The sequence below is a fragment of the Pteropus medius genome, unplaced genomic scaffold, assembly GCF_902729225.1.
Source record: "Pteropus medius unplaced genomic scaffold, Ma_sr-lr_union100, whole genome shotgun sequence".
In the NCBI taxonomy this organism is placed as follows: domain Eukaryota; kingdom Metazoa; phylum Chordata; class Mammalia; order Chiroptera; family Pteropodidae; genus Pteropus; species Pteropus medius.
The window spans coordinates 624,454-649,801 of NW_024344561.1; the positions used below are offsets into that span (position 1 = coordinate 624,454).

The 25,348-nt window shown below is 54.8% G+C and overlaps 2 protein-coding genes and 1 long non-coding RNA gene across 6 annotated transcripts in view; 2 read left to right on the forward strand and 1 right to left on the reverse strand.

Annotated features, from left to right (window-relative positions):
* The first annotated feature begins 691 nt into the window (after positions 1 to 691).
* TMED1 (transmembrane p24 trafficking protein 1) lies at positions 692 to 9,405 on the forward strand. The gene is given in 7 exon segments (XM_039873185.1): positions 692 to 1,000; positions 1,680 to 1,777; positions 1,908 to 2,091; positions 2,740 to 2,907; positions 6,333 to 6,377; positions 6,379 to 6,554; positions 6,777 to 9,405. Coding segments are annotated over 7 exon segments (966 nt in total). The 5' UTR covers positions 692 to 817; the 3' UTR covers positions 6,889 to 9,405.
* Positions 4,333 to 25,348, reverse strand: part of DNM2 (dynamin 2) — an 82,650-nt gene continuing 61,634 nt past the window's right edge. For 2 of the 4 annotated variants that reach the window (XM_039873182.1, XM_039873181.1), the window contains exons 12-22: positions 24,651 to 24,721; positions 21,419 to 21,470; positions 20,471 to 20,482; positions 16,620 to 16,733; positions 11,538 to 11,647; positions 10,317 to 10,428; positions 9,629 to 9,793; positions 7,101 to 7,333; positions 5,861 to 6,068; positions 5,693 to 5,709; positions 4,333 to 5,285 (exon numbers count right to left, since the gene is read on the reverse strand). In XM_039873182.1, the coding sequence (XP_039729116.1) occupies positions 5,180 to 5,285; positions 5,693 to 5,709; positions 5,861 to 6,068; positions 7,101 to 7,333; positions 9,629 to 9,793; positions 10,317 to 10,428; positions 11,538 to 11,647; positions 16,620 to 16,733; positions 20,471 to 20,482; positions 21,419 to 21,470; positions 24,651 to 24,721 (1,200 nt within the window). In that variant the 3' untranslated portion in view covers positions 4,333 to 5,179. The remainder of the gene's footprint in view (positions 5,286 to 5,692; positions 5,710 to 5,860; positions 6,069 to 7,100; positions 7,334 to 9,628; positions 9,794 to 10,316; positions 10,429 to 11,537; positions 11,648 to 16,619; positions 16,734 to 20,470; positions 20,483 to 21,418; positions 21,471 to 24,650; positions 24,722 to 25,348) is intronic. The other 2 variants (XM_039873184.1, XM_039873183.1) reach the window with 1 other exon arrangement.
* Positions 13,644 to 20,911, forward strand: LOC120610853 (uncharacterized). Its single transcript, XR_005655018.1, has 2 exons — positions 13,644 to 14,868; positions 16,390 to 20,911. It is a non-coding gene; the product is annotated as an uncharacterized LOC120610853 (long non-coding RNA).

A 25,348-nucleotide genomic window follows, 5' to 3' on the forward strand; every position in this document is an offset into this window, starting at 1 on the left:
TTGAACTAGGAAACCTGGCTCCTAGGCCCACCCTCTTCACCTTTCCTCTGCTGACTCTAAGCACCTGGGCTGTCGTTTTTCTTATCCTGGGCCACTGCAATCACTCTGCTTATCTGCTGGCCCCTGAGTTTGAGACCCTTGGGCTACCGGGTGGGGCCACGCCTCTCTACTGACCCTATGCAAGGAAAACCGAACCTTATGGGACAGGCCTCACTTCAGTCGATTCTCATCGTTCCCAACTTACAGATGAGGACACTGACAGAGTAATGGTTCTACGGCGCAAAGGGAACTAGGGCTCACAGCCCAGCGGCAACGCGATGACCCCGTTAATACGCAAAGGTCTCCGCCGCGCTCAATGTGAACCTTTCTATACGTTGGCCCTAAGGGTCTCGAGCAGGGCCACATCCCGCCTACAATTTTGGCCCGACTCCACCCAGACTGGATCACCAAACGGTCAACACGCGCGGCGTACTCTGGGAAAACCGCAGGCTGTGCTTTAGGACCCGGCCGCCTCCATCTTAGTTGTCTTAACGTTTGCCTGAGAAGGACGCGCCATCATGGTACTTATTTTTATCATTTTCCTTCACCAGCAATTGAGACTAGAATTGGAGGCCTTTCAGAAAGACGACCCTAAAAGGCTGAACTTTGTCGGGCACATCAGGGATTCATTAGGGCAACTCTCAGGGGTTCCTTCACTCCCGCCGGTTTCCGACAACGGGCAGAAGCGGCCGCCAATGAGCTCCGCCGAGCAACAGAGGTGGGCAGGGCTAGCCTTTAAAGGAGCCGCGACCCGTTAGCAGACCGGAGGGTGACCCGGATGATGGCGGCCAGCGCGGCCCTAGCCTGGGCACTGTGGCTACTACTGCCGTCAGTGGGGGTGGGAGGGGCAGGACCCCCACCGATCCAGGACGGCGAGTTCACGTTCCTGCTGCCTGCCGGGAGGAAGCAGTGTTTCTACCAGTCCGCGCCGGCCAACGCAAGCCTCGAGACCGAGTACCAGGTAGAGGGACCTGGGCCGCGTAGCGAGCGTAGGCAGGGGAGAGGGCGTGGCCAAGCCCCTACGGCGAGGCTCGCGTTAAAGATAGGGGGAGGAGCCCGTACGTAAAAGAGCGGGGGCGGAGCTCGGGAGAGGAGGTGGAGGGGGCGGGGACAGCGCATGGGAGCGGGAGGGGTGGGAGAAATGGAAGGCGGGGCTAGAGTCAGAAAGCTGGAGGGTGGAGCCATCGGGAAGAGGGAACTTTAGTGTCGGACCGTCGGGAGTGGGCGTGGCCAAAGGGTTGGGTCGGATTGAAGGCGATGGTGGGCGTGACCGGGATGCGCTAGGGGAAAGGGCGTGGCCACCACGAGGATTTCTCCAGGCTGGGGCTGGACCCAGTCGTCTCAATTGGGGCGTGGCCAATGAGGGGCGTGGCCAGGTAATCGTTGATCAAGGACTCTGATGGGGTACTGACCAGATGAACGCCGATGCCAAAGCTGTCGTACCAGTTGGGGTGGAGCTAAGGCTAGGGTCGCGACCCGAAGGACGGGTGGGGGCAAGACCAGGTTGCGGGTGTAAGCGTCAGTGCTCAGGTAGGCGCCTGGTGGTCTGTATGGGTTTGTGCGGGTGGTCCAGCCCTGGCATTCTTTGACGTGTCCTTGGTCTACCCCCTACTCCTCTATCCGCTCTTACCTGCCCCCAGGTGATTGGAGGTGCTGGGCTGGATGTAGATTTCACTCTGGAGAGCCCTCAGGGCGTGCTGCTGGTCAGTGAGTCTCGCAAGGCAGACGGGGTGCACACGTGAGTTAAGTCCCGCTGCTTGCTGGGGTTGGGTTTCAGCCCTACCCATCCCCAGCGGCCTCGGGTTACCTCCCTGTCTATTCTCAAAGTCAGGCTGGCCGGCCATTCAGGGTCATGTCTGTCTGTCCAGGGTGGAGCCCACGGAGGCTGGGGACTACAAGCTGTGCTTTGACAACTCCTTCAGCACGATTTCTGAGAAGCTGGTGTTCTTCGAACTCATCTTTGACAGCCTGCAGGATGATGAGGAGGTTGAAGGCTGGGCAGAGGCCGTGGAGCCTGAGGAGATGCTGGATGTCAAGATGGAGGACATCAAGGTGCGCCTAGGCTGAGCTGGGGCCACGCTTCTTAGATCTCTGGCATTGGACAGCAGTGTGCCCCTGCCCTCTCGCCTTGGCTGGGGTCCTCCTTGGCCTCACCTAGCCTCCCCTAGTAGCAGGTGCCCCCAACTTTATTAAACAGTAGCAGCTCAGTTCAAAATAGTACATTTCTAGTGTAAGCCGTTTTTAAGGGCTTAAATAACTGATGAAACCTCCATAACCACCCTATGAAGTAGGTAGTGTGCTCTAATTATCTCCCATTGTATCGAGGCACAGGATGGCTAAGTAACTGTCCTAAGGCCACACAGCTAGCAACTGGTAGGGTCAATATTCAAACCCAGGCAGTCTAGCTTCAGCACCTGTGCTGTTAACCACTAGTAACAGCTTTCTTTATACTTATTTAAGCATTCAGTTCTCACAGCAATTCTGAGGGCCTTGAGGCCCAGAGAGGTTAACTTGTTCATGGTCACACAGCCAACGAGTGGCAGAATGAGGATTTAGACTCAGGCACGCAGTCTGGTCAGAGTTTGGTTCTCAGCTCTCTCTCCCCCAGCAACATGGATTCTCACCCCATTTCCCCAGTTTTATCAGTGTCTGCTCCCTAAAGGACAGAGGCCTGACTTTGCCCCTCCCTGTGCATCACAGGAGTCTATTGAGACCATGAGGATCCGGCTGGAGCGCAGCATCCAGACACTGACACTGCTGCGAGCATTTGAGGCACGTGACCGCAACCTGCAGGAGGGAAACCTGGAGCGGGTCAATTTCTGGTCAGCTGTGAACGTGGCTGTGCTGCTGCTGGTGGCTGTGCTACAGGTCTGCACACTTAAGCGCTTCTTCCAGGACAAGCGCCCCGTGCCTACGTAGCCCTTGCCTCTGACAGAAGAACAGGGAAAAGGAGTGGCAGCAGGGCGCATGCATGTGAGACTTGGGGGTCCCTTCCCCAAATTAGTTTCCTGCAGGAGGGGAGGTTGTGCAGTCTGGGCCTGAGGTATGGCCCTTATACGTGTCTGCTCTTCCAGGCTGGGAACACTGGCTGGCTTGCAGGTCTGGGCCATCCAGAAGGGGTAGCTCAGTGGTTGTACCTACTTTCCTGGAAATTACGCATGGGGAGCACTGCAGCATTTGAATGCAACCCTGGGGTTTTCTGGCCCCGCCTCTGTCCCCTACTATAAATGTGCCTTAGCCTGAGCCTTTCAGCTGCACCAGCACTGCCTGGTGTGGGATGGGGCCCAGGAAGCAAACTTCCCCTCTCCTTCTCTACTGGCCCAGAAGCCAGGTCGTGGTGGGAGGGGCTTGCTCCTTAGGAGACCCTACGCCTTCCTTCCTCTCTTTGCTCCACCTGAGGCCTGTTGTTGCTGCTGGGGGCAGCCTGCTCATGCCAGGGGCTGGGAATGAGACGAGGCTGCAGTGTTCTTTCTAGGAGAGTCACTTTATTGACAGGAAAGGGCCTGGTTCCTCAGCCCAGCAGGGTCTGAGTGTGAGGTCTGGTAACAGAATTTCAGGAGAGGGGCCTGTAAGACCACCCGCCCTTCCCGATCTCTCTGCAGGGGCCCCAGACAGGGCTGCGGGGTGGCCCAGCCAAAGCCTGCACTGGAGCTTCACAGAACAAAGGGCAACCGGTCTGCCTGGGGACTGGAGCCAATAAATTATGGTCAGAAAATCACAGAGCCTGGTGATTGGGGCTCAGGGACACCAGCTGGGACAGACCTGCCCCCAAGGGGGCAGCCAGGCAGGCGGGAGGGGTCTCCCACGAAGCTCAGAAGAAGGGTCTGGCGGGAGCCGATGGAGGTGGTCGCCTGGGCATAAGAGAAAAATCAGAAAGCAAAGTTTAACTGCGTCCCCTGCTGGGCCAGAAGGCCTGGGGCTGAGAGGGGGCCTGTCCACTGCACAACTTGGGATAGAGGGCCAGGAGTCCCTCTCTCTTCAGTGATTCCAATGCCTGCCCTGGGGAGGGGGAGGTGGAAAGGGGCTGGGGGGGTGGGTGGTGTGTGTGTGTGTGTGGTGTCGGAGGAACATTTGCCCCAAACCTGAGGCAGGTGTTAGCTAAGGAGCAGCCTCTCCAGAGCATAGCATGGATTCCTCCAGAAGTGAAACCTCCCCACAAGAGCAGAGCCCCCATGAGTGAGGTGTGCGGGAGCATATGCTGGGAAGGGTGGGTTCCTCTTCAGAGGCCTCCTGGAAGAAGATAGCAGCCCACGTCTTCAGCCTGAACACCAACACAAAAGGCCCACAACAGCAGCCACCAGAAGCTTCTTCCCTTTATTTTAGTTTATTAATAGGATACAGAGTGCAGGCACTTACAGTGGTCAAACCGAGCGAGGAGCGAGCGAGATCTGCTCAGAGAGTGGCCACCGGGGGCCCACCCTCTGGGGGAGGCCTGGGTGGGAGCCGAGAGGCCCCCACAGCCTCCCCACCCACTCAGCCCTGAGCCCAAGCCACCCTGGAGACCCAGCAGGAGGAGGGGGCCTCGGGAGGAGAAAGACAGCGAGGCCAGCAGAGCTGAGGTTCCGGACCTGGCAAAGGCACCTCCGGCAGCCAAGGCTGGGCCGTGTGGTTAATACGGCCGAGGAAGGAATATGTACAACTCGGGCACGGCAGGCAGTGCTGGGCCCACTGGGCCTGGCTTGCCACTGCACGTTCCCGCTGCTGAGTATAGGACACACTCCTGCGCCCCAGCAAGGACTGGGCATAGGTGCCCTTGGTGCCCAGCTTCCAGAAGGCCTGGTCTACTTAGGCTTTCTAGTCCAGAGAAGCCCCTGGGTGAGTCCCCCCTGTCCCAAGCTGGGATCCCTTATTCAAGAATGATGCTCAGGGTGCAGTTCCCTCCTCTGCTACCTGAGGCCCCATCCCCCAAAGTGCAACACCCTGGTTACCCTGCCCCAGGGCTCCAGGGCCCCTTCATTCAGTGCTGTGTCCAGCTGGGGATGGGGGCCAGGCCAGCCCCTGACTAGGCCAGGGTTAGGAAAGCCAGGGAGACTGGTCGTGGCACAGGAATGGGAGGGTCAGGGGTGTGGAGGGGCCCAGACCACTGAAGCTTCTGCACCGAGGGTGCACAAGGACCCCCGAGAACATGCCCCCCCGTAGCCTAGTCGAGCAGGGATGGCTCGGCTGGGCGGATAATGGTAGGCCGGCTGGGCGCAGCCGGGGGTCTTCTGCTGCAAAGAGAATAAAGACAGGGAGGGAGAGATGGTAGTGAGGCCAGAAGCAGGGCAACAGTGAGGACCCAGGCCCCACCACCCCGCCCCAGGGCGCGTGCTCTCTGCTAGATGCTCCCAAGGCTGCCAGGAAGGAGTTTCCCAAGCCCAGGCATTGGTACCCCAATGGTGTTATTTGTTCCGTGACCCTGGGCAAGTCCCCCACCCTCCCTGGACCTCAGGTTCCTCATGGGAGAATTGGGGAGAGCCTGGCCTGCAGGGTTGAGAGAGGCAGGGCAGAACTGTGTCATAATAGACATGTGGTGTCTTCAGTAAGGAAGCAAAAGCCAAAAACCAGAAGAGTCCCCGTGTGAGAGGTTCTAAGCTGCGTGGTAAGCCCAGCTGTTCAGGTGGAGGACAGGCCTAGAGCCCGAGTCACCCAACTCTACTACTCCATGACTTTGGGCAAGTGACTTGGCCTCTCTGGACCTCAGTTTCCCCACCAGTCAAAGGGAGATGCTGGTGACTCAGCTCCCTGCAGGGTGCAGGCCGGTGGCTCTAGATGGCAGGCGGGGCGTAAGGCCAGATTCTTAATTCTGGGCACCCCAGGGGGACAGGGTGAACTGGCCAACAGATGGGATCTGAGGCGGGGCCGAGAAGGGGTCATTATTGGCAAACACGCTCTGGGGTCCGGGCCGGGATGGGATGGGGGGCGCTGAGAAGGAGGCTGCTGCCCCCACCGGCACGGGCATCAAGGGAGGCCCAGGGGTGGGGCCCCTTACTGCTGGGGGCCGGCCTGGCGGATGCACACTGGACATGGGTCGGCGCTGCGGAGTGGGGCTGTGAAAGAAGGAGAGGGTGTGAGTTGGAGACGGCAGGCAGGAGCACTGGCCATGCCAGTGTGGCCACAGAAGCCTGAGATGGGGTGGCACCAGCTACCACCCAGGGAGATGGGGTTGAGCACCTAGTCCTGGGCAAAGCCAGGGCAATGCACCGGGATCCTCTACCCATCCTCCAGACCGGCTTGGAGATGGCTGTCCTCCCACTCAAAACCTGTCCTTGGCCACCAAGGGCTCCTGCTTCCCTCTGACCTCACTCCCACAGGCATTGCCCTCTCACTGGCCCCTCTCGGACCTCCTCACCTCTGTGCCCCCTCCAATCAATCCACCCTCCAGTCGAAGATCCTACTGGAGCCCAGCCTTGCCTTCCAAATCAAGTCCAAATGCCTCCGGAGACCACAAGTCCCTGCCCCAGGTGTCCCACAGACTCTCCACTGGGCCCGAGCACCCACTGCTCCCTAGGCTGGATGCTGTGTTCTCTCCCTGAGTAAGTCCATGGCCCCCTGCAGCCTCAGTGGGGCTGACAACTTCTGTGAGACATCCCTGACCTACCCTCACTCCTCCCACCAAGTGCCCACCCTTCCGCTGGCTAGGAGTCCCTGCCTGATTCTCTGAATTGTTCACGCCATGGTTTCACTTCTGTCCAACAGCTCTGGAGCAGTCAGCGGGGAGGGGATGGGCTGGTTATGCCCTCTGTTTGCCCCTCCAGATCTTCCCCCACCTGCCATCATTCTAGGCTGTGCTCTGTGCCCCAGGAGGCCAACTCCCATGGCTGGCGTCGCCCAGGCCCTCCTGCCCTCTCTGGCTTCCATTTGGGCTGAAGCAATAGAAGACACCAGGAGACAGGCAGGACTTTAACTCTTCTCTCTCCCAGTCCCTTTGCTCCCACTGTGACGAGCCCTGAGTGCTGTGCCTTCTGGGTTGGGCCCCTTCACCCTGCCCACCCAGGCTGTACCCTGATAGACACACGGGGGGAGCTGGGAGCCTGTAGGCAGCAGCCTCTGCAACACGTGGGTGACCAGGCCTCTCGGACCTGTGGCTGCTGGTGTTCTGGAGCCAGGTGTCATCAACAGGTGGGGGCACGGGCGTGGACACGGTGCTGGTGCTGATGTCCCCAATGATGTTGAGTGCCTCCTTAAGTGCATGGTACATGCGCAGCATGTCATCACGACGCTGGGCCTGGTCGGCTGACTCCTCCATGAGGCTGCTCTGGTCCGCTGATGAGTACAGGTAGGCCAGCAGCTCGTGGTGGATGAAGGCCTTCGTCTGGGGGTAAGGGTCGGAGAAGTCAGAGCTTCCCATCACACCGACCGTGAACTCAGCTGACCATTACGACTGGCTGGAAAAGCATCCACCACACTAGACAGGGTTTTCTTTGTCTTTATCGTAGAACACATAAGATGTTTAAAGGGCAGATGAGCTTTCCACCCAGCTGTCTTCCAAATCCCTCAGGGACACTTTTAACTGTTCTTCCAACCCATTTCAGGAGGTGCTTATTAAACTCATTCCTAGAATCTGATCTCTTTTATTGCTATCTTTTCCACTATTATATTATCTTCCAACTTGCTTTTGTTCAAAAACTACAGCAGGTCCTCCAATAACACTGTTTAGCTCAATGTCATTTAGTTCAATGTTGTTTAGTTATATCATTGATACAATGTCGTAGCAACCTCTTATTTATTTATATCAATTATCCTATGGTATTTGTTTATTTAAGAATAGTTGGTATACAATATTACATTAGTTATATTAGTTTTAGGTGTATATCAGTTAGCCTATGGTAAATTGGTTTTGTTATACCTCATTTTGCTTAAAGTTGCAGAACCTACTGATGACATTAAGTGAGGACTTACTGTACTAGTTTCTATTCATTAATTTTATACTTTGTTCCTGAATCCTCCTACAGGATACAGTAGCTTTTCAGTTACTGTTCTTGGAATTTCTAGGTACATGTGTTCATGTGTACAGGAGCTTCAACAAACAGGAACAATTTTTCCCATTCTTTTTCAATGTTCACACCTCAAAATCATTTTTCTTGTGCAACTGCACTGGCTAGTAACTCTACAAGAAAGTTAAATGAAAGTGGAAATAACCAACTTGCTCCTTATTTTAGAGGCGATGCTTCCGGAGTATTCCCATTAAGGTCAAGAGTGGCTTGAGACTGAAATACATAGATTTAGTGGATATGTGATACTTCGTAACAGAAGACTCCTATAAACTGTCTATATTAGAAATTTTCTCAAACTTTCAACATCTGAAAAGATGACCACGTTTGATTTTTTTTAACTTGCAAACTATGTAAATGCATCAGCTATTCAAACACTTAAACTCTGAAAACCTGGTAAAAGGAAAAATATAACCTAAAGGTACAAAAAGGTGCCGCAGAAACTCCTTCGTCCACTCTGGCCTCCTTAGCCCCCGAGTTCCCCTATTAGGAAACAACTGCTCTCACCGGGTTCTTGTACAAACTTCCAGAGGTTTCTATGCATATATAATATATATGTATTTCTCCTCCCTTTTTACACAAACGGAACCTTACACACAAAAAGCCTTCCCGTATATTCTGTTATTATACTCCAGATATTTTGCACTTAATAATGAAAATTATTATAAATGTGGAGATAGTCCTCATTCTTTTTTCTGGCAATAGAATGAATGTTTATTAAATGGAGTCTATTAAATGGAGATTTCCCATCTGTGATCACTACAAAACAATACCAAAAAGAATAACAATGTATATGTGCTCAACTGGCACATAGGCAAAAGTCTGTGGAAGAAATTCCTTCAACGAGAACTACAGGATTAAAATTTCAGAGCTGGATAACCATTTATATCATAAATCTCACATGCACGTGAAGAATATACCAGGGCACCCAAGAAACTGAACACTGGTCACCACTGAGGAGGAGACTGTGAAGAATGCAGCCAAAGGGAAGGGACTTTGGATTTTCATTTTAGATTGTTGTAGAGTCTTTATAGTCACAAATCCAACCTGGTCTGTAGAGCTTCCTGCAGAGCTGAAGGCCTGAAGTACGAACCCCTGAACCCTCCCTGCAGCTGGAGTGGGAGACATCAGTATAGCTGCATTTTACCAAAGAGAAGCCTGAAGCCCTGAGAGGCTTGCGAGTCCTGGGGCAGGCAGCTAATGCCCAGGGGTAGAGGTGGGCTGCCAACACCGGGCCATAGCTGGGGGTGGGCTCAGTCTGCCTTTGAATCTCGCCTCCCACTCTTCTGACATCTCTGGGCCTCTGTTTTCCTGTCTATAAAATGGGGATGATAGCAGTCCCTCTCTCTCCTAGAGTTATTGTAAGACTAATGAAATTAATTTAGAGAAAGCATACCTGTGTGTGTTAGCTTCAATTACCTGATAAATGGGAGTGTGAGCCCTGTGTGGCCTGCACCTTCCAATTTCCCAAGAAAGGCTGGGAATCCTGATTTTGGTATTTAAAAGGTGGTGACTCACTCTAGTTGTTGATTTTATACAGTGCTCAGGCCAAATCTGGCTGGGGCCACCCCTGGCCCCTCCCCATGACTGGTGGCCCTGGAGGGCCAGGCACTCACGTTATTGATCATGAGGTGCATGATGGTCTTTGGCATGAGGTCACGGATGGACTTGTTGATGATGGCCACATAGGAGTCTACCAGGTTGCGAATGGTCTCCACCTGGCGCTCCAGCTGTGGATCCATGGAGAAGGTATTCTCTTGTGCTCCGTCCTCGTTTTCTGCCTGCAAGGGTTGGGAAGGGAGGCAGTGAGGGGTGACTTCAGCCTAAAGTGGGCGTGGGAAAGACCCCCTTGTCTGGGAATTGCTTGCCCTGGACCACCCACAACCGACCCTCCAGGGCTGACCCCTGATGGCCACATCGGAACCATGTGGCCCTGCCTGCCCCTGGCCTGAGCTGCCCAGATGGGGTGACCATGGCCCAAAGTGGACTAGAGCCTCTCACTTGGAAAGTGGAACATGTTAATTTGGGGGCCAAGTGTAGCCATGTTCACTCTGCCTCATGAACAGAAGGAAGGACAAAGCAGACAAGATCCCAGTTCCTATGCGTCCCTGTCTGGGCCTTGATGACAACTGCCCCCACCTTTGTTTTGTTTGCTCAAGGGTATGGGCTACGTGCCTTCAGAGAGTTGTAGCAAATATAGCCTGGAAATGACCCATCCTATGAGACCCCAGCCCCCTTCCTCTCCCAGACAGTGTGAACTCAGCCGAAGGTACGCCGGCCAGGAAGGGCAGGGCGGCTCCTCACCTGGTCCTTCTCGGGGTAGACACCAGCTCGGAGGAATGAGGCCTTCCAGCTGTCCACATCCTCCTGTGAGTCACAGGCCAGTTCGATCTGCCGCAAGTCTTTGTAGACATTCCTTCAGTGGAGGGAGGGAGAGGCATGTGCTTGACCCTGACTGTGGGCCTGGTTTGGGTATAGTGAGCTCTGGGTCTCTCTAAGTGACTGGGACTTGACCCAGACTCTCATGAGGCACCAGGACAGTAGCGGTACCTGTACCCTATCCTGTCCTATAGGGCAGGCATGGCTGAGATGGCCAAGCTGCCCTAAAGCCCTTTCATGAGATTTGGATGTGGGGTTAGGCATGGCTCTGTGAGAGCTGTGGCCAACTGGTAGTCAGGGAGTGGCTGCCCTGAGAGACTTCTGGAAGGAGTCGTGAAGGGAGGGGCATGCCTTCGATGCTCTTCCTCCTCTTCCCTGCTGCCTGGAACATCATCAGAATGGCTGGAGTTTGGACAGCCATCCTCGACAAAAAGGAAGAAGGCTGAAGAATCAGGAGGGCCTGGGCCCACAGAGCTGCCCCACCTTCCCCAGCTGGTAAAGTCTGAACTTAACTTATATATAAACCCACAACTTCTATCCCATTTCCGCTATTATTCTTCTGGGTTTTCTGAACTCCTAAGTGATATACCAGGTAACGTCTTCACGCCCCCTACACAGGGGTCACAGGGCCAGGGAGGTGGGACAGCTGTCTGGTGTCACACAGCCAGGAAGAGCTTCCCGATAGGCCTGAACCCCCTAAGGCTTCTTGGGCAGGGGAGAGGGTGATGAGCCTAAAAGAGCTGTAAAGGTTTTTGGAGCCAGCTGATGGCCAAAGCAGGTCTCAGAGCTTTAGGCCAGTCCAGAACAAAGCAGGACAGAACTTTCCTTACACAAAACAGGAGGCTCAGCTGAAACTGGTGGCGCAGACGGGGACGCCAGTGAACACCCGAGTTGGGTCCATCCCTCCTCTGCTTAGAACCCTCCATGGCTCCCGCATCATTTCATCCCATTCCCTGCCCAGAGAGGTTTTCCGCGACCACCCATCAGAAGCACCCACGGCATTTTTGTTTCTTGCCTGACTCCCTTTCTGGAATGTGAAACTCCAAGGCAGGGCTGTACAAGCACTCCAAGGCAGTGCTCAGTGGATGCTGCTGAATGACTGAAGGAGGCCACCAGTCTCCACCCTGGGACCCTATGGGCCCTCACCTCTGTTCCGTGTTGAAGATGGCGAAGACGTGCTTGTTAGACATGAAGCCCTTTTCCACGTCGCGGATTTTGAGGTTGTCCAGGGGCAGCATGTACTTCTTCTCTTTCTCCTGAAGGAGGAAGGGAAGGGGTCACCTGAGCTGTTTAACTGAGGACCTGAGGATATCCCAGGCTGGACTCCATCATGAGGATCACCACCAACACGTGATGCTTCCCATATCGGTCATTTTAGATTAACTCATCTGCCACTGCCACTCCCTTGCTAACCCTGCCACAGCCATGCCAGACCCCTTGATGCTTCCTAAACACCCTAGGCAAGCTCCCTGCTCCTTGGGGCCTTTGCACATCTGAGACCGCTGCCTGGAACGCTCATCCCCCCAACGCCTTTGTGGCTCCTTACTTGCCTTCTTCAGGTCTTTGTGCAGAGGCGACCCTCCTGGCAACGCCTGCCCTGACCACACACCCATTTCTCCCCTCGGTGCTAAGCCTCATAACATACTTTGCTTATATACCTAGCTTGCCATCTGTCACTTGGACTGAACTCATCAGTTCCTGAAAGGCAGGGTCTCCTGTCTATTTTTGTCCCTGCTGACACACAATGGATGCTCAAAACTGACCAACTCTGAATCCAATTCTCCCCTGACCAACTCTGAATCCAATTCTCCCCTCCTGGCTGAGGGAATGAAAGCGTTAACTCGGCTACAGCCTTATGACAAGCCTAAGGCACAGAGCAGGACAGGCAGGAGGGCAGGAGTGGAGTTGGAAAGCAAGGTCCCACCAAACCGATGCTGGAGCCCCAAAGCCACATAAGTGTCACTCGCTTCCTAAGGGCAGCCTGTTCAGGAAGTACCAAGCGAGGGCCAGGCATAGCAGTCCTGATGGCTTCTGGGGAAGCAGCTCGGGGAAGACACATCCCTTGGCCAAAGGCATGGGCCTGGCAAGTCACATTCCAAAGTCCAATGTCCACCCCCTTGTTGTCGGCTAAGCACCTACTGTGTGCCCAGCACAGAGCTGGTGCGTCACTGTCAGTCTTCATAGTAGACACAACTTGAGATCTGCCCCCTCACTCAGCAGTCCACTTCTTTTCACGTATCTTGACCCTATCTGCAGGAAGGCCCCAGAGAGAAGCCCAACATGGCTGCTGCTTCCAAATTCAAGGTGATGGAGGGAAGGAGGCTGGGTGCTCCCTGGCTGGTGGGGCCTGGCTTGGAGTAGGCAGGGAGGCAGGAGCGAGTGGCAGGCGTGGTGCGTGAACTCAGTCCTTTAGCACTGGGAGCTCAGCGAGCTCTGCCCCTCCCCGACCACGTGCCCTTGGGCAAGTCACTTCCCCTCTGCCTCAGCATCTGTCAAAGGTGCACAAGAGTCTTGCTCTCCTGGTTTGAGGTTAGGATTGACACAATGTGTGAAAGTACTGAGCACACACCAACCCCTAAGCTGGCGCATACAAGGCACCAGGGATTTTCTTTTGTCTGTGTGCCTCTTACTCTCATGGCCCCAGGGCCAGCCTACCAGGCTTGGGCAGGGAAAAAGCAGGACAGAGTGCTCCTCTGGGCTGAGCCATGGTGAGGCAGGAAGAGGAGCCTGGTGGCCTGAGATGGAAGCACCACCCCCTCAGGCTGAAGACCTGGGAGGTGGGTAGCGAAGAAATGGTGTCCCAGACAAGGCCTGGCGTCCTCCAACCTCTCAGGGAAGTTTTGGGGGCTTTAGAAGGGGCCAGGGTGGGAGTTCCCTGACTGGAAGTCTGTAGAAGGCCCTTCACTGCCCCACCCTGCCATGTCATGAGGCAGGAAGCTTCCAGTCAGCTGGCCAGGCCAAGTAACTGAGTCACAGTCCTTTCGGACCCTGAGCAAGACGCTACATCTGGAACTGTTTACAGTGTGATTCCGCCCAGAGCACAGCGGCTCCCTTCCTGAGGCTGCCAGCGTGCACACACACACGCACGCGCGCACACACAGGCATGCGTGTGCCCGCCCCCACCCAGACCCCCAAGGAGACCGTCTCCTGCGTGCAGAGGCCATGGAACCAAACCCTCCCTCCCGCCCACCCCCTCCTTAGGATTTCCTGAAAACCCACAACTTTCTCCAGATGCAAGCCGGCCCAGCCTTGCCACGTCAGAAGAGCCAAAGCGGATTGTCACAGGCGGAGCAGTGGCTTCCTTGCCTGCTCGGAGGTGCTGAGGCGTGGTGGCCCTGCTGCTGCCTGGGGGGCCCGGGGGATGAACAGCCGGCCCCGCCAGCCCAGTGTTCAGACTACCTGTTCAGGGGGCTCTGAATGTGTACAGTAGTCTGCACATTGGTTAGGCTGGGCTCGGGCCAGCAGCACATCAGGACTGGGCCCCCCCCAAACTTGCTGCCACCCCCACAACGAGGCAGACCCAGAGGTGAGTATAATCACCCACCACCCTGTTTCCCACTGGGATAGAGACTTAAACAAGATTTTGGAATCCAGAAGGGCCTGGGTGGGAGAACAGGCACCAGGGGAAGGCAGAGGGAGCCCCGACGCTGGCCGTGAGGTTGGGGGCCCTCACTGAACCGCCCCACTACTACCCCATGCTGTAACCACCTCCTCGTATTTATTTTTCAAATAAAGAAATACGGGTAGGCGTCTTGCCCCTCTCTGAGGCTGTTCTAAGCCATGGGGGTAGCCGTCACGTGTGACTCTGAGGGTCTCAAGGGTGGCGGGGGAACAGCAGGGTTTTGCTCCTGCTCTTCAGATCCGAGCCTGCTTTGTGTCTGGGGCACACACAGGGCTCCTTTCACGGGCCTGCTGGTTCTCATTACTGCCAGGGGGCGCTCCACTCTCCTGCCAACATCTCCCCTGCCTCTGGTTTAAGGCCCCAAGGGAGAGTCTGAGGCTCCTGCTTTCAACCCCCAGATGAGGAGAAAATGAAGGGCCGGCCCCTTCTTAAGTTAAAGAAGAGAAACTGGACTCACAATTGCTCCATGTAGCAAAACAGGTTGGGGTTTCGGCCCTAAAGCCCCTCTATAGCTCTCTAAGGCTGGTGCCAGGCCCTAGGGACCCCCAAGCCGAAAAGTGGAGAGACCTGCCCTGAGCTTGCCTGACAGTTGACGAACCACAGAGCAGACTGGGTTTCAGACTGTGGGGGCGGAGGAGGAAAAATGTGAAAGCGTCACCCTACCCCTCATCCGGCCATTTTGAGGAGCTGCTCTGACCACATGGGTTCTTTGTAGAATGCCTGGTCTCGCCCCCTTCCACATCCCAACACCATGGTGCTGTGGGGGCCTGGACAACCCCCACCCTGGTTCAGAAACAGCCACCCAGACACAGTCCCTCTCTTTTGGAGGACTTGGATTTCCTGAACATTCCAGGGGTAAGTCTCTGGCCTCACGAGGAGTGAGATGACCTAATCTCCAAGCACTTTCCTTTAGAGGAACCATATCTGGGCTGTGCGCAGTGGTCCAGGCCAGGAAGCTCATGCCCTGTACCTACTCATAGGGACCCTTCTCTGCTCTGTGACATGGGGCAAGTCACTGTTCGAGCCTGTTTCCTCACTGACAAAATGTAAGAACTTTCTGAGGAAGGGGAGGAGGGTGCCTTCCACGTGTAGCCTCAGCCAGTGAGCCCGGAACAGGGCGTGGGCTTCATAAACAAAAGGGCCACCAAGGGGCCCCAACAGAGCTCTACCTGCCTTCTCTCTGAGCCTCGGTGGAAGCACACACGGTTGAGCCTGGCGTGGCTGGCCCAGGATGGGGTCAGCCTCCAGCAAGGCCTCTGGAGTGAGCTACTTCTGCAGGGGTTCCTCCCAAACCCCTATGGGGAGGAGAGCTGGGGCTCTAGGGGCAACCAGAAAAGCCTGACTTCTCCAGGGTCACCTGGGCTGGGTTGGTGGCTATGCTACCCCAGGTGAACAGGAAACACAGTGACCATGTGACTAGATTCTGGTCAGGGACATGTCAGCGGAGCGATGTGTGCACCCTCCTTATCAGGCCCTTTATTTTCCTTCTTGGGGCCGCTAAAGGCCATAGGGTGATGGGCACGGGGGCAGCCATCTTGGGCCATGAAGGGGAGCCAACAGAGACGACAAAGCCTGGACCCTGGACAGCCTCACAGCACAGGGCCACCAAGCTCACCAGGGACGGGAGAAACATGCTTGTTTTTTAAGTACCTTCATTTTGAGCCTCTGTCACAGACACCTAATACCAACATGGAGAGCCTGTGAGCCTCTCCCAAGGCAACCAAGGAAAATGACAGAAATACAGTGCCCCTTGCTAATAACTCTTGGCCTATGATGGCACAGGATTCAAAGAAGTGGCTTCACTCCCAGGCCACTCTGCCAGTTACGCTATTCCATTAAGAGAACTAAGTAAAGACATGGGCCACTCAGAATGGGAGAATGGGCCAAAGCGGAGGCAGAGGAGGGACCTGGATGGCAGTGCCAGCAGTGCTGCCCAGAGAGGCTGCCCACTGGGCTGGGGGTGCACACACAGCCCCCCACCGGAGGTTCACGGAGACCACCATGAAGCAGCATGCGATATTGCTCCCTGTGGTCACTGTTCCTGGTGCTGTCCAATGAGGCCTCCCTGTGCCCTTCTGATAAGGACAAGCACCGGTAGAACGTCCTAAAGACAGACACTACGGCTAAGCACCTCACAGTAGGCAGGGGCCACTTTACCCGATTCACAAACTGAGGCCCAGAATGGCTAAGGGCCTGGCTGGGCTTATGTAGGCTGCTGACCACAGAGAACCCCAGCACCCCAGCTGTGAGTGTAAGACCCTGACCTCAGGCTGTGTCCCCTCTGAAAGGCAGCTCTCCCTTGCTGTGTCTTTGGAGGTTGGGGTTCGTTTCCAGCCTGCTAGTGGCTCCCTCCACCATCTCCCTTTCCTCTATCAGGCTGGACCCCACAGGGGGCCGTGAGGGATATGATATGCAATGCCTGCCACACCCTCCAGCCCTGGCTGTTCCCATCGTATTGGTGAGCTCTGAGCACAGTGGTGCTTGGGAAACCTTTCTCAAATGAACAGTGAGCAAGTAAGTGCACAAGTAAACCAGTGAGTGAATGAGTGAGGAACCACCCAGACTACCCATTCTCACCCTACAGCCCGTCCCCTCCAGCTACTCACCTCGTCGTCCTTGTACCAGGACAGAGACTCAGCCGTCAGCACAAACCAGTACTCCTTGGAGCCACCCTTCATCAGGCTGATGTTGTTGATGGTCAGCCAGCCCCTGCGGATCACCTGGGGGATAGGGTGCAGCTCAGTGGGGGATCCACCACCCAGCCCGGCCCACCCCCAGCACAGCAGCCAGCGCCCTCACCCCCAGCAAGGCAGGAAGTCAGGGGACAAAGGCAGAGACACCTCCAGCCGGAAGACAGACAACCCAACTCTGCCTCGCCCCAAGCACTTCCCGCTGGAAACCAGCGCTCGCTTGGGTGGACAGTCGTACATGCAATAAAGTGGCTTTTTCTCTCTCCTATCAGGAGCCAATCAGCAGAGGCTCAACTCGCAGCCACAATTCTGCTCTGCCTACTCTTGTCAGTTCATCCGTCCAGCTGGCTGGGGTGGGTGCTCGGTGGGCACAGGGACCTGCTCTGACAAGCCCCACCCCAGGGCTCCCTTCCCCACAGGCTCTTTTGTTGAGTCTGAGGATACAGGAACACCTCCACCCAGAGGGCTGGGAACATAGGTTTGAGCCTGGGGGACCTGCAGGGGATATGCCCCACCTTGGCCTCAAGCCCTATGGTCCAGCTTTTCTCTGCCTGATGGGGTCGTTGCCTGGGAGACCCCCTAGATGGGGCTTATCTGGCCATAGCTGTCATCTGAATGAGAAGCAGAACCCAGGCCTGCATGGGGAACTCACCTGACAGTTAAACATAGGCAGCCTGGGAACCATGCTCCCATGTTCCCTGGGCCATGGAGGCCTTGTGTAGGCCGGAGCCCCTACCACTCTGGACTGGGAACCCCGGGCAGCAGGAAGCGGATGGAGGCATAGATAGGGCCGCCTCAGGCTGAGGCAGTGACAGACTAGGCCAAGCTGCAGCGGGTAGGCTGTGTGTGGCTACAGACAGCTAGGATGGGCTGGTGTTGTGACCCCAGATTGGGGGGTGGGGCAAAAGCACCCTAGGTGAGGCTGCAGGCATGCCTCTAGGGCCCGCATGCCTTCCTAGTGGGTAGGTCTCAGGAGGGGCTTCATCTTGCCTACCCTGACCTGCCCCCAGGCCTGCCATATCTAAATAGGGCTGGGCGTGGACCCTGAGCCTCAGAGGCCACAAAGGTAGAGGTGGCCACAGAGTGTTCCGGAGACCCCAGGGAGCACACAGAAGTCCCTGCCCAGGCTGGGGATGAGATGCCACCTAGAAGCTCCTGTTAAGGCCAAGGGCATAGACTTCTCCCTCCCTGGGATGACAAGACAGCCCTTGGGAGTCTTGTGGCGTCAGGGAGCAGGCAGTGATCTCTGGCACCTGCCCACCTATGGGCTGCCTGGCAGGCAAGGGGGCAGAGGCCATCAGGTCCAACGTGGTCACGGAATCCTCCCTGGCACCAGGGTGAACAACTCACCCCAGTTTGCCCTGGAAGCCCCAGTTTAGCACTGAAAGTCTTGAGTCTTGAGAACACCCTCAGTCTCAGGTTGATCATGCTGTGGGGTAAGGCTGATCTCTAGATGCAGGCCCAAGGCCAGCCTGAATAGGACCCAGGAAGGAGCCCCTGCATCTGGCCACCACATCCAGCTCCAAAGCTCTGCTCATGCCTGCTCCTCTGGCCCCCAGGGACAGGGTGGGGCCTGCCTGGCTTAGATCAGGCCCACAGAGTAGGTGCTTTTAACCTTCAGTTCAGTCACTGGTTGACAGCCAGGGGAGGGAGAAAGGAGGTGTGGAGAGAAAGGTTTCCAATGCTCCCCGAAAAATCCTCCCATGGCAAGTCCTCTGCATCCCTGGGCCCAGCCTGGTTCCCAGGGGGCAGATGTGCCCTGACCACCCCTCAGTGGTCTGGCTTGCCTGCCTCCACCCTTGGTTAATAGTGGTCAGAGCTGGTAGGCGGGGCCCTGGCTGTGCTACAGGGCATGTGGCCACAGGGTGGGAGGCTGCTAGTCAGACTTAGAGAGCCCCGAGGTCTCTTCTTTCTCAAGCCACACAGAAAGCTACCGTCCTGGGAGCCCAACTGGGGTCAGAGACAAAATCCCACCCTGGAGAGGTACGAGCTGTGGGTGGCAGACACAGATGCTGAGTCTAGAGGAAAAGAAGTGATCGGTTGGGCCTCCTCATCTGAAAGCCAGATTTGTGCCCAAGGGGACTGGGCTTAGAATGAGGCGGATGGGAGACAGGAGCGAGGTGGGTCGCGGAGACAGAAGAGGCGTGCAGGGCTCCCATGCTCCAGGGTGCTCAGCAACAAATATGCAGGCACGCCCAGATGGGAGGAAGGGCCAAAGGGACAGCATGGGAAGCAGGCGAGAAGCAACACAGCTGGGGCCCATCAGCAGGGTGGGCCAGCCTCCTCCCAGGGGAGGGTCCCATGGGATGGCAACCATGGCTGGGAGACCCAGGGACCAGCCATACTTTGTGGCCAGGGGTGTGGGAACCAGCAGGAAAAGAAAGACTAAGCCTCCTCGGAGAAGCGGGCCCCTGGGTTGTTTAGAGGCAGGAAATCATTCAAGTTCAAAGGGGAATGGGGGTGACACATTGGAAAATGGGACCTTGGGCCAAGGAGAATCCATTCTGCCACCACTGCTCCCCGACCCCCCACCTTGCCCAGCTTTGGCCCTTTCTGTATCTTCTGAGAAAATTCTAGGCCCTGAGCACAAGTGAGGCTCTGGCACAGGATCAGCTCAGCTACTGGAAAGATCCTGGAGTTGCCAGAAGATCCCGGCCAGAGGGCAGCAGTGGGTCTGGCCCAGCTGCCTCAGTGGCTGGTGGTGGGTGAGCGTCCCAGAGAAGAAGGCCTCTGTGAGGGCTGGAGGCCCAGGCCGTGCTCTCGGAGGTGGAGAGCCAGGGCTGAAGCCAGCCAGCTGCCTGGAGGTGGGCACCTTGAAAAGAGCTCAACTTTCAGATGTGTGCAGTACCTGCTCCCCACTGGGCCGGGCCGCACACAGAAAGGAGGCGTAACCTACAACAGGGATGGCAAATACCACTCATGTGGGGGCCACAGCAATCAACATGTAGGAACTGCCTGGAGTCCTGTGGTGAGGATTCTAGGCGCAGTGGGAAAGGACACTAGGATCTACTAGTGATGTCAGTCACAGGCAAAGGATAAGGAATGGGGACAAGTGGAACAGAAGAGCCTAATCCACCTTTGTATCTGCCACGGAGGCAGGATAGTGGCAGCATCCAGGAGAGTTCCCTCATCAATTAGTCATGTCTACCAGGAAACTGTGTCACACGCAAAGCTATTAGGTGGGACAAAAAAAAAAATCTCTGGTCAATCTAGTCACATCTGCTATAGAATGGGGAGTGGTGGCATGCTTAGGAAAAGATGGCAGGGTTGATTAGTGATGTCTGCCGTGGGCAAGTGACAGGGGAGAGGCACAAGAGAAAGAGTGCTGGATCAATTAGTAATGTCTGCCATGAGCAGAGGATGGGGCAATTTCTTCATGGTGATGTCTGCACTGGAGATAGAGTGGTGGCAACTTCCAGAAGGGCTTGAGCAAATCCTCCCTGGCCAGGGATGTGAGGGGAAGGAGGTGTGGGATGTTAGCCGAGTATTTGCCATCCCTGACCTACAGGGAACCAGGTCAACATGTCAGGAATGGGCCGGACGGGTGAGCCTTCAACCAGGGCAGCAATCAGGTTAGTTAGTGTCTGTGTGAGTCGGCTTATGCCCGGGGCCACACGACCTCAGGCACTGGCCGTGGCAGGGGGTTTTTAGGTTAGTTTGACTTTTAGTTGTTTTGTTACTTGAGGGGTAAGGGAGTGTTAAGGGTGGTGGGGTCACCACCACTACTAGGTTCTCTAATATCGCTGCCACGCCAAGTGGGTACTTACCAAGATCTCTCCCTTTGAAAATACAAAGTTAGGGTTGTGGGTAAATCGAAGAAGAGCAGGTGCAGAAAAAGAGACATAAGGGACATGAGGGGACAGAGAAAAAGCAGGGAAAGCACAAAAATGGGAGGAAAGAAGAGCAGAGGGGAAAAAAACAGCAAAAGAAAAAAAATTACATGCTATTAATTATATTCATGGTGTTAATATTTAATTCATTATCATTTCCCAAAACAAAAAAGCAACATACATATTACCTATGGCAAGCGCAAAAAAATAAAATAAAAAAAAGATCATGCAGTGGTTACACCCTTCTTTTCCAGAGGGTTCTATAATCGTGCAAGATAAAAAGCAGAGTCCCCACCCCAGCCCGATGTGGAGAAGTACGGGACACTGGCATAAATTTTTGCAAAGATGATGGTTTTCTTAAAAAAAAAAAAAAAAAAAGTACCTAATACTGGCAAACATAAAGCTGTTCCTATTTCACAGGCCTCTGGCTGGGCACAACATCAAGGCAGAAAACCCTGTGTGTAGCTTAGGGTTTCTCTAGGTGTGGGGTCAAAGCACCCCCAGCCTCCCCAAACTGCTTGTCACAGTGCAACCTCCCACAGGCTCCAAATTCTAGGCGCAGTGGGCAAGGATGCTAAGATCAACCAGTGATGTCTGCCACAGGCAAAGGACAAGGAACTTTTGGGGCTGGGAATCCAATGTGGCTGCAGACACCATGGTTATTGGGCTGCCTAGAGGGTCAAGTTCATGGCCTTGGATGTTCGGACAGGGCCTTCCAGATGCACAAAATCAGCCCCTTTGGCCCTGTCAGAGTTTTGGCTCTCAGAATCTGGTGGGGCATGCCATATGCCAGGCACCATTGCCAGGCTTAGTGGTCCCTTAGTGCCCTCCTACCTCCGCCCCCGCCCCCAAAGGTAGAGCTGCAGGCCCTGGAGGGGTGGCTACCTGGTTGGGAATGGCTCTCTTCTTGTTCAGCTGTGAGCTCCTCTGCTGGGCACTGAAACCAAAGCACAAAGAAGCTCAGGCAGGTGAGATGCCACGAGGGGCAAGGAGCAAGAGGCCCTCACGGCCCAGATGGGGTTCTCCCCTATGTGAAGGGCCAGTGACCAGTTAAGAACAGTCAGAGACAAGCCCCCCTGCACATAAAGAGCTGCCCAAGGGGAAGAGCTTAGGCTCATGGAATGAGAAAACGTATGGAGTTAAACAGAGGCTTCTAGGCCCTAATCTTGGCCACTCCAAAATTTAGCCTCCAAGAGTGGGCAAGGGGAGCTGGAGTCCCAGGTGTCTGGAAGGTACCCATAGCAGCTTCAGAGTAACCTGAGCACCAGACTGTTTAGGGGTCAAAAATCTGAGGCTTCCGCTTGTTCTCAATTCCTACCCCTGACCCCTGCACCAAGTTTTAAGTGGCTCTAACCATGGGGTTGTCAGACCCGGGCGATCAGACTGGGACGGCTACTTGCCAATAAAACACCACTCATCTTGGATGGCTCCTGACCCAAACCAGAGGACAGTCAAGGTTAACAGGGTATGTTTCTGCAAGGTCCCTTATTTGTCTATAGCCCCAGATCTCTTTTCTTCTTCTTCTATCCTGTCTCCTGGCCGGTTTGTGCCAGGAAATGATGAGTGCAGAGAAGCCACATATCTCATATGTGGACACCTACTTAGCTCCTTTGTTCATCCCAATATATTTCCTCCCGGAACAATCATATTGCTATCTGCAAACAATTGCTGTCTCCTGTTACTCAGGCGTCATATTTTCTTATTGTATTGCTTTAGCTGGAACTTTCCCAACAATACGAAAAGGCAAATCATCTTGTTTCATTCCTTTACTGACTGCCTCTGGGGTTTTACCTTAAAGTTCAAGTTGGCTGTTGAATAGTGTGTGCACCCAAGAGCGTGAAGGATATAGCCTCTGTTCCTTGATCAGTAAAGTTGAAACATTAAGAACGGAGGCAGAATTTTATCCAACGATTTCTCTAACAATGAGTTTATTTGATAAGTTTATTACAGGGCTTTTTTCTCTGGGCCCTGTTTTTAGTGTTTAGAGGGCAGTGGGAAAGCAGCCCAGAACATCTAAGCAAAGGAAGAAATTTGATCAATAGTACCTAAAGGAGATAGGACCAAGCTAAGCCACACATGGTGATTGATGGCTGAGTGCTAGAGAGGTCCCAGATGTGCTATATCCTAAGGGCCTTTCAGCCACCCCACCCCCTCCCTGCGGTCCACTTGTTTGCACCTAATCAGAGATTTCCCATTGCCTTGGGGGTGGGAGGAGTCCTAAGTCCTCCCCTAAGTCTGCAAGGCCCTCCTGGTGATGGGGCCTGACCACTCACCTCCCCCTCGTGTGGTCTATGTTCCCATTCCTCAGCCTTCCTTCCTGTCTATAACGCTTTCTGCGGTCCCTACCTGTCATCTGGCTGTCACGACATCCTTGGGAAGGTCTCTCCAGGACTCGTCTCTCACTCCCCTTTCCCAAAACCCCTGTGTACCCTCTTTTCCAACTCTCACCTTCCCGTGACAATTTGTTCAATGACAATGTGTCCCCAGTGTGTAGGCTCTGAAGGGGCAGGACCCAAGTCTGGCTTGTTCACTGTCCTAGTCCAAAGGCTCTGAGACAGCACTCCATGGCTGTTCGTGTGGCCATGGATATCCTACTCAGGCCCGGGCCCCTGACTTATACCTGGGCTGGGCGGAGCCTGGCACCCTGGGCCCCGCCCCCAGCCATTCACACACCAGGAAAAAGGCACACAGCAGGCAATACCCACCAGGTCACCAGCTGCTCAGTATAGTAACAGCTGGGGGAGGTGGGAAGGCCCAGGAATCCAGAGGAAAGAGTGGAGTGGTCAAAGGAAAAACAGGAGAAATTGTGAGAAGGAACTGTGGATGAAGTGTGAAAAGCAGAGACATCAAGGTGAGGAAAACAGTAGCAAACTGAAGAGGGAGGACCAGCCTTTTCAGCCCACACACACCTGGAGCTGGAGGACAGGAGCAGGAGGGGCTGCTCCCCAGGCTCTGAGAACCCCGCCTGAGGGACGGCCCATGGCCAGGGTCCCCCCCAGTCTCCCCCCAGCAGGGACAGCCCAGCTGGGCCCAAAGCTTCTGACCATGCCCTCACTCATTCATTCATTCATTCATTCCACTCACCTACCCTGTACCCAGCACAGAACAGCTGGCTTAATAAATGGTGTTGAGTGTACTGATAAATGTTCTATCTGGGTTAACTACTTGGCCCAACGGAGAGACCCCTGACAGAAAGACCCTCTTGCCCCAGCCTGCTAGCCCGACTGGGCTCTAGCAGACCCCTCCTCAAAGAAGCCTCCTCGCACCACCAAGGCCATGCCAGAAGGCCATGCCTCTGGACTCCCACAGGCCCTACACAGCCCCGCCCTGGCACTGACCAGACTGCATCCTAAATGCCCAGGTATATGTATGTCCCCAGCATGAGACCTTCATTCAAGGGTGGGGATTTGGGTCTGTGCTTGCTTACTGCTATCACAGGGTCTGGCACACAGAAGGCACATCTAAATGACATAAGGAAGTTGGCTACCAATGGTCTGGTATTCTATTGGGCTCAGGCAAGAAAATCTTTGTGAGCCACCAGAATAATCCATGTGGCACCCAAGCTTCCTGAGGGGGGCCCAGAGGCTGACGGAATCGGTGGGTGATGCCTGAGACCACTGGCAGTTATGTCTATATCCTGCTGAAATCAGAGCTCCCTGCTTTGGCCCCGTATCCAGGTTCCATGGAAGGTTCTGATTTCAAATCTACAGCATATAGATGGAAACCATGGAGATCCTGGGCAGCCCTGACCCTGAGACGCTCCGTGGAAGGGCCAAGTATGTATGGGGAGTCTGGGAAAGCTGCACCGGAGTCTGAAAGGTTCTGAGAAGTCCTGCAGGAAAGGAAGCACTGGGTGCTGGCTAGCTTTGCTTTGTCCTAATGAGTAACTCCAGGACTGCATTTTCTTCCTTAAACTAACCACTGGGTGCCCCATAGGAGGTGCACTGGGGACAATGGGGATGGGGCCGCTACGAACCCAGACAAGCTTCCAGGTGCTCTCACCCTAGGACCCCTGACAGAGAGACTCTCGTGCCCCGGCCCACTGAGGGGAATCCCAACTTGACTGAGAAAGAACACCGCTGCCACCCCGCCAGCCGCTATCCTGGAGAGTACATACTTGGCAAATCCAATGAAGTCCTCATGGTTCGTGTTGATGTAGGATTGCTCGATGTCGATGAGAAGAAGAATCTGGAGGAAAGTGGGGTCACTGTGAGTACAGACGGTCCCCGACTTATAATGGTTCAATTTATGACTTTTCAACTTTACGATAGAGTGAAAGCAATACACATTTGGTAGAAACTGTACTTCGAATTTTGAATTTTGATCTTTTCTAGTGATATGTGGTATGATACTCTCTCGTGATGCTGGGCAGCAGCCGCCAGCTACAGCTCCCAGTGAGCCACGTGAACAGGAGGGTCAACAACCGATACTCTGCAGTGTGTATTCTTTGTGTTAAATGATTCTGCCCAATTGTAGGCTAATGTCAGTGTTTTGAGCACGTTTACAGTAGGCTAGACTAAGCTATGATGTTCAGCAGGTTAGGTGTATTAAATGCATTTTCAACTTATGATATTTTCAACTTGCGATACGTTTACTGGGACGTAACCCTTTCTAAGTTGAGGAACACTAGTATACTGCTGAACGTGGCAGGGAGGGGCAGTGGCCAGAGCAATTATCACACTAGCCATCAGGGGCGCCAGAAGCATGCTGCTTCCCAGGCAGAAAGACGGGGGCCACACACAGATTCCCCCACTCCTAATACAGTCCCCAGGGTACATCTGCAGGGGGAAGGGGACCCAGGTGCTTTCAGGTGTC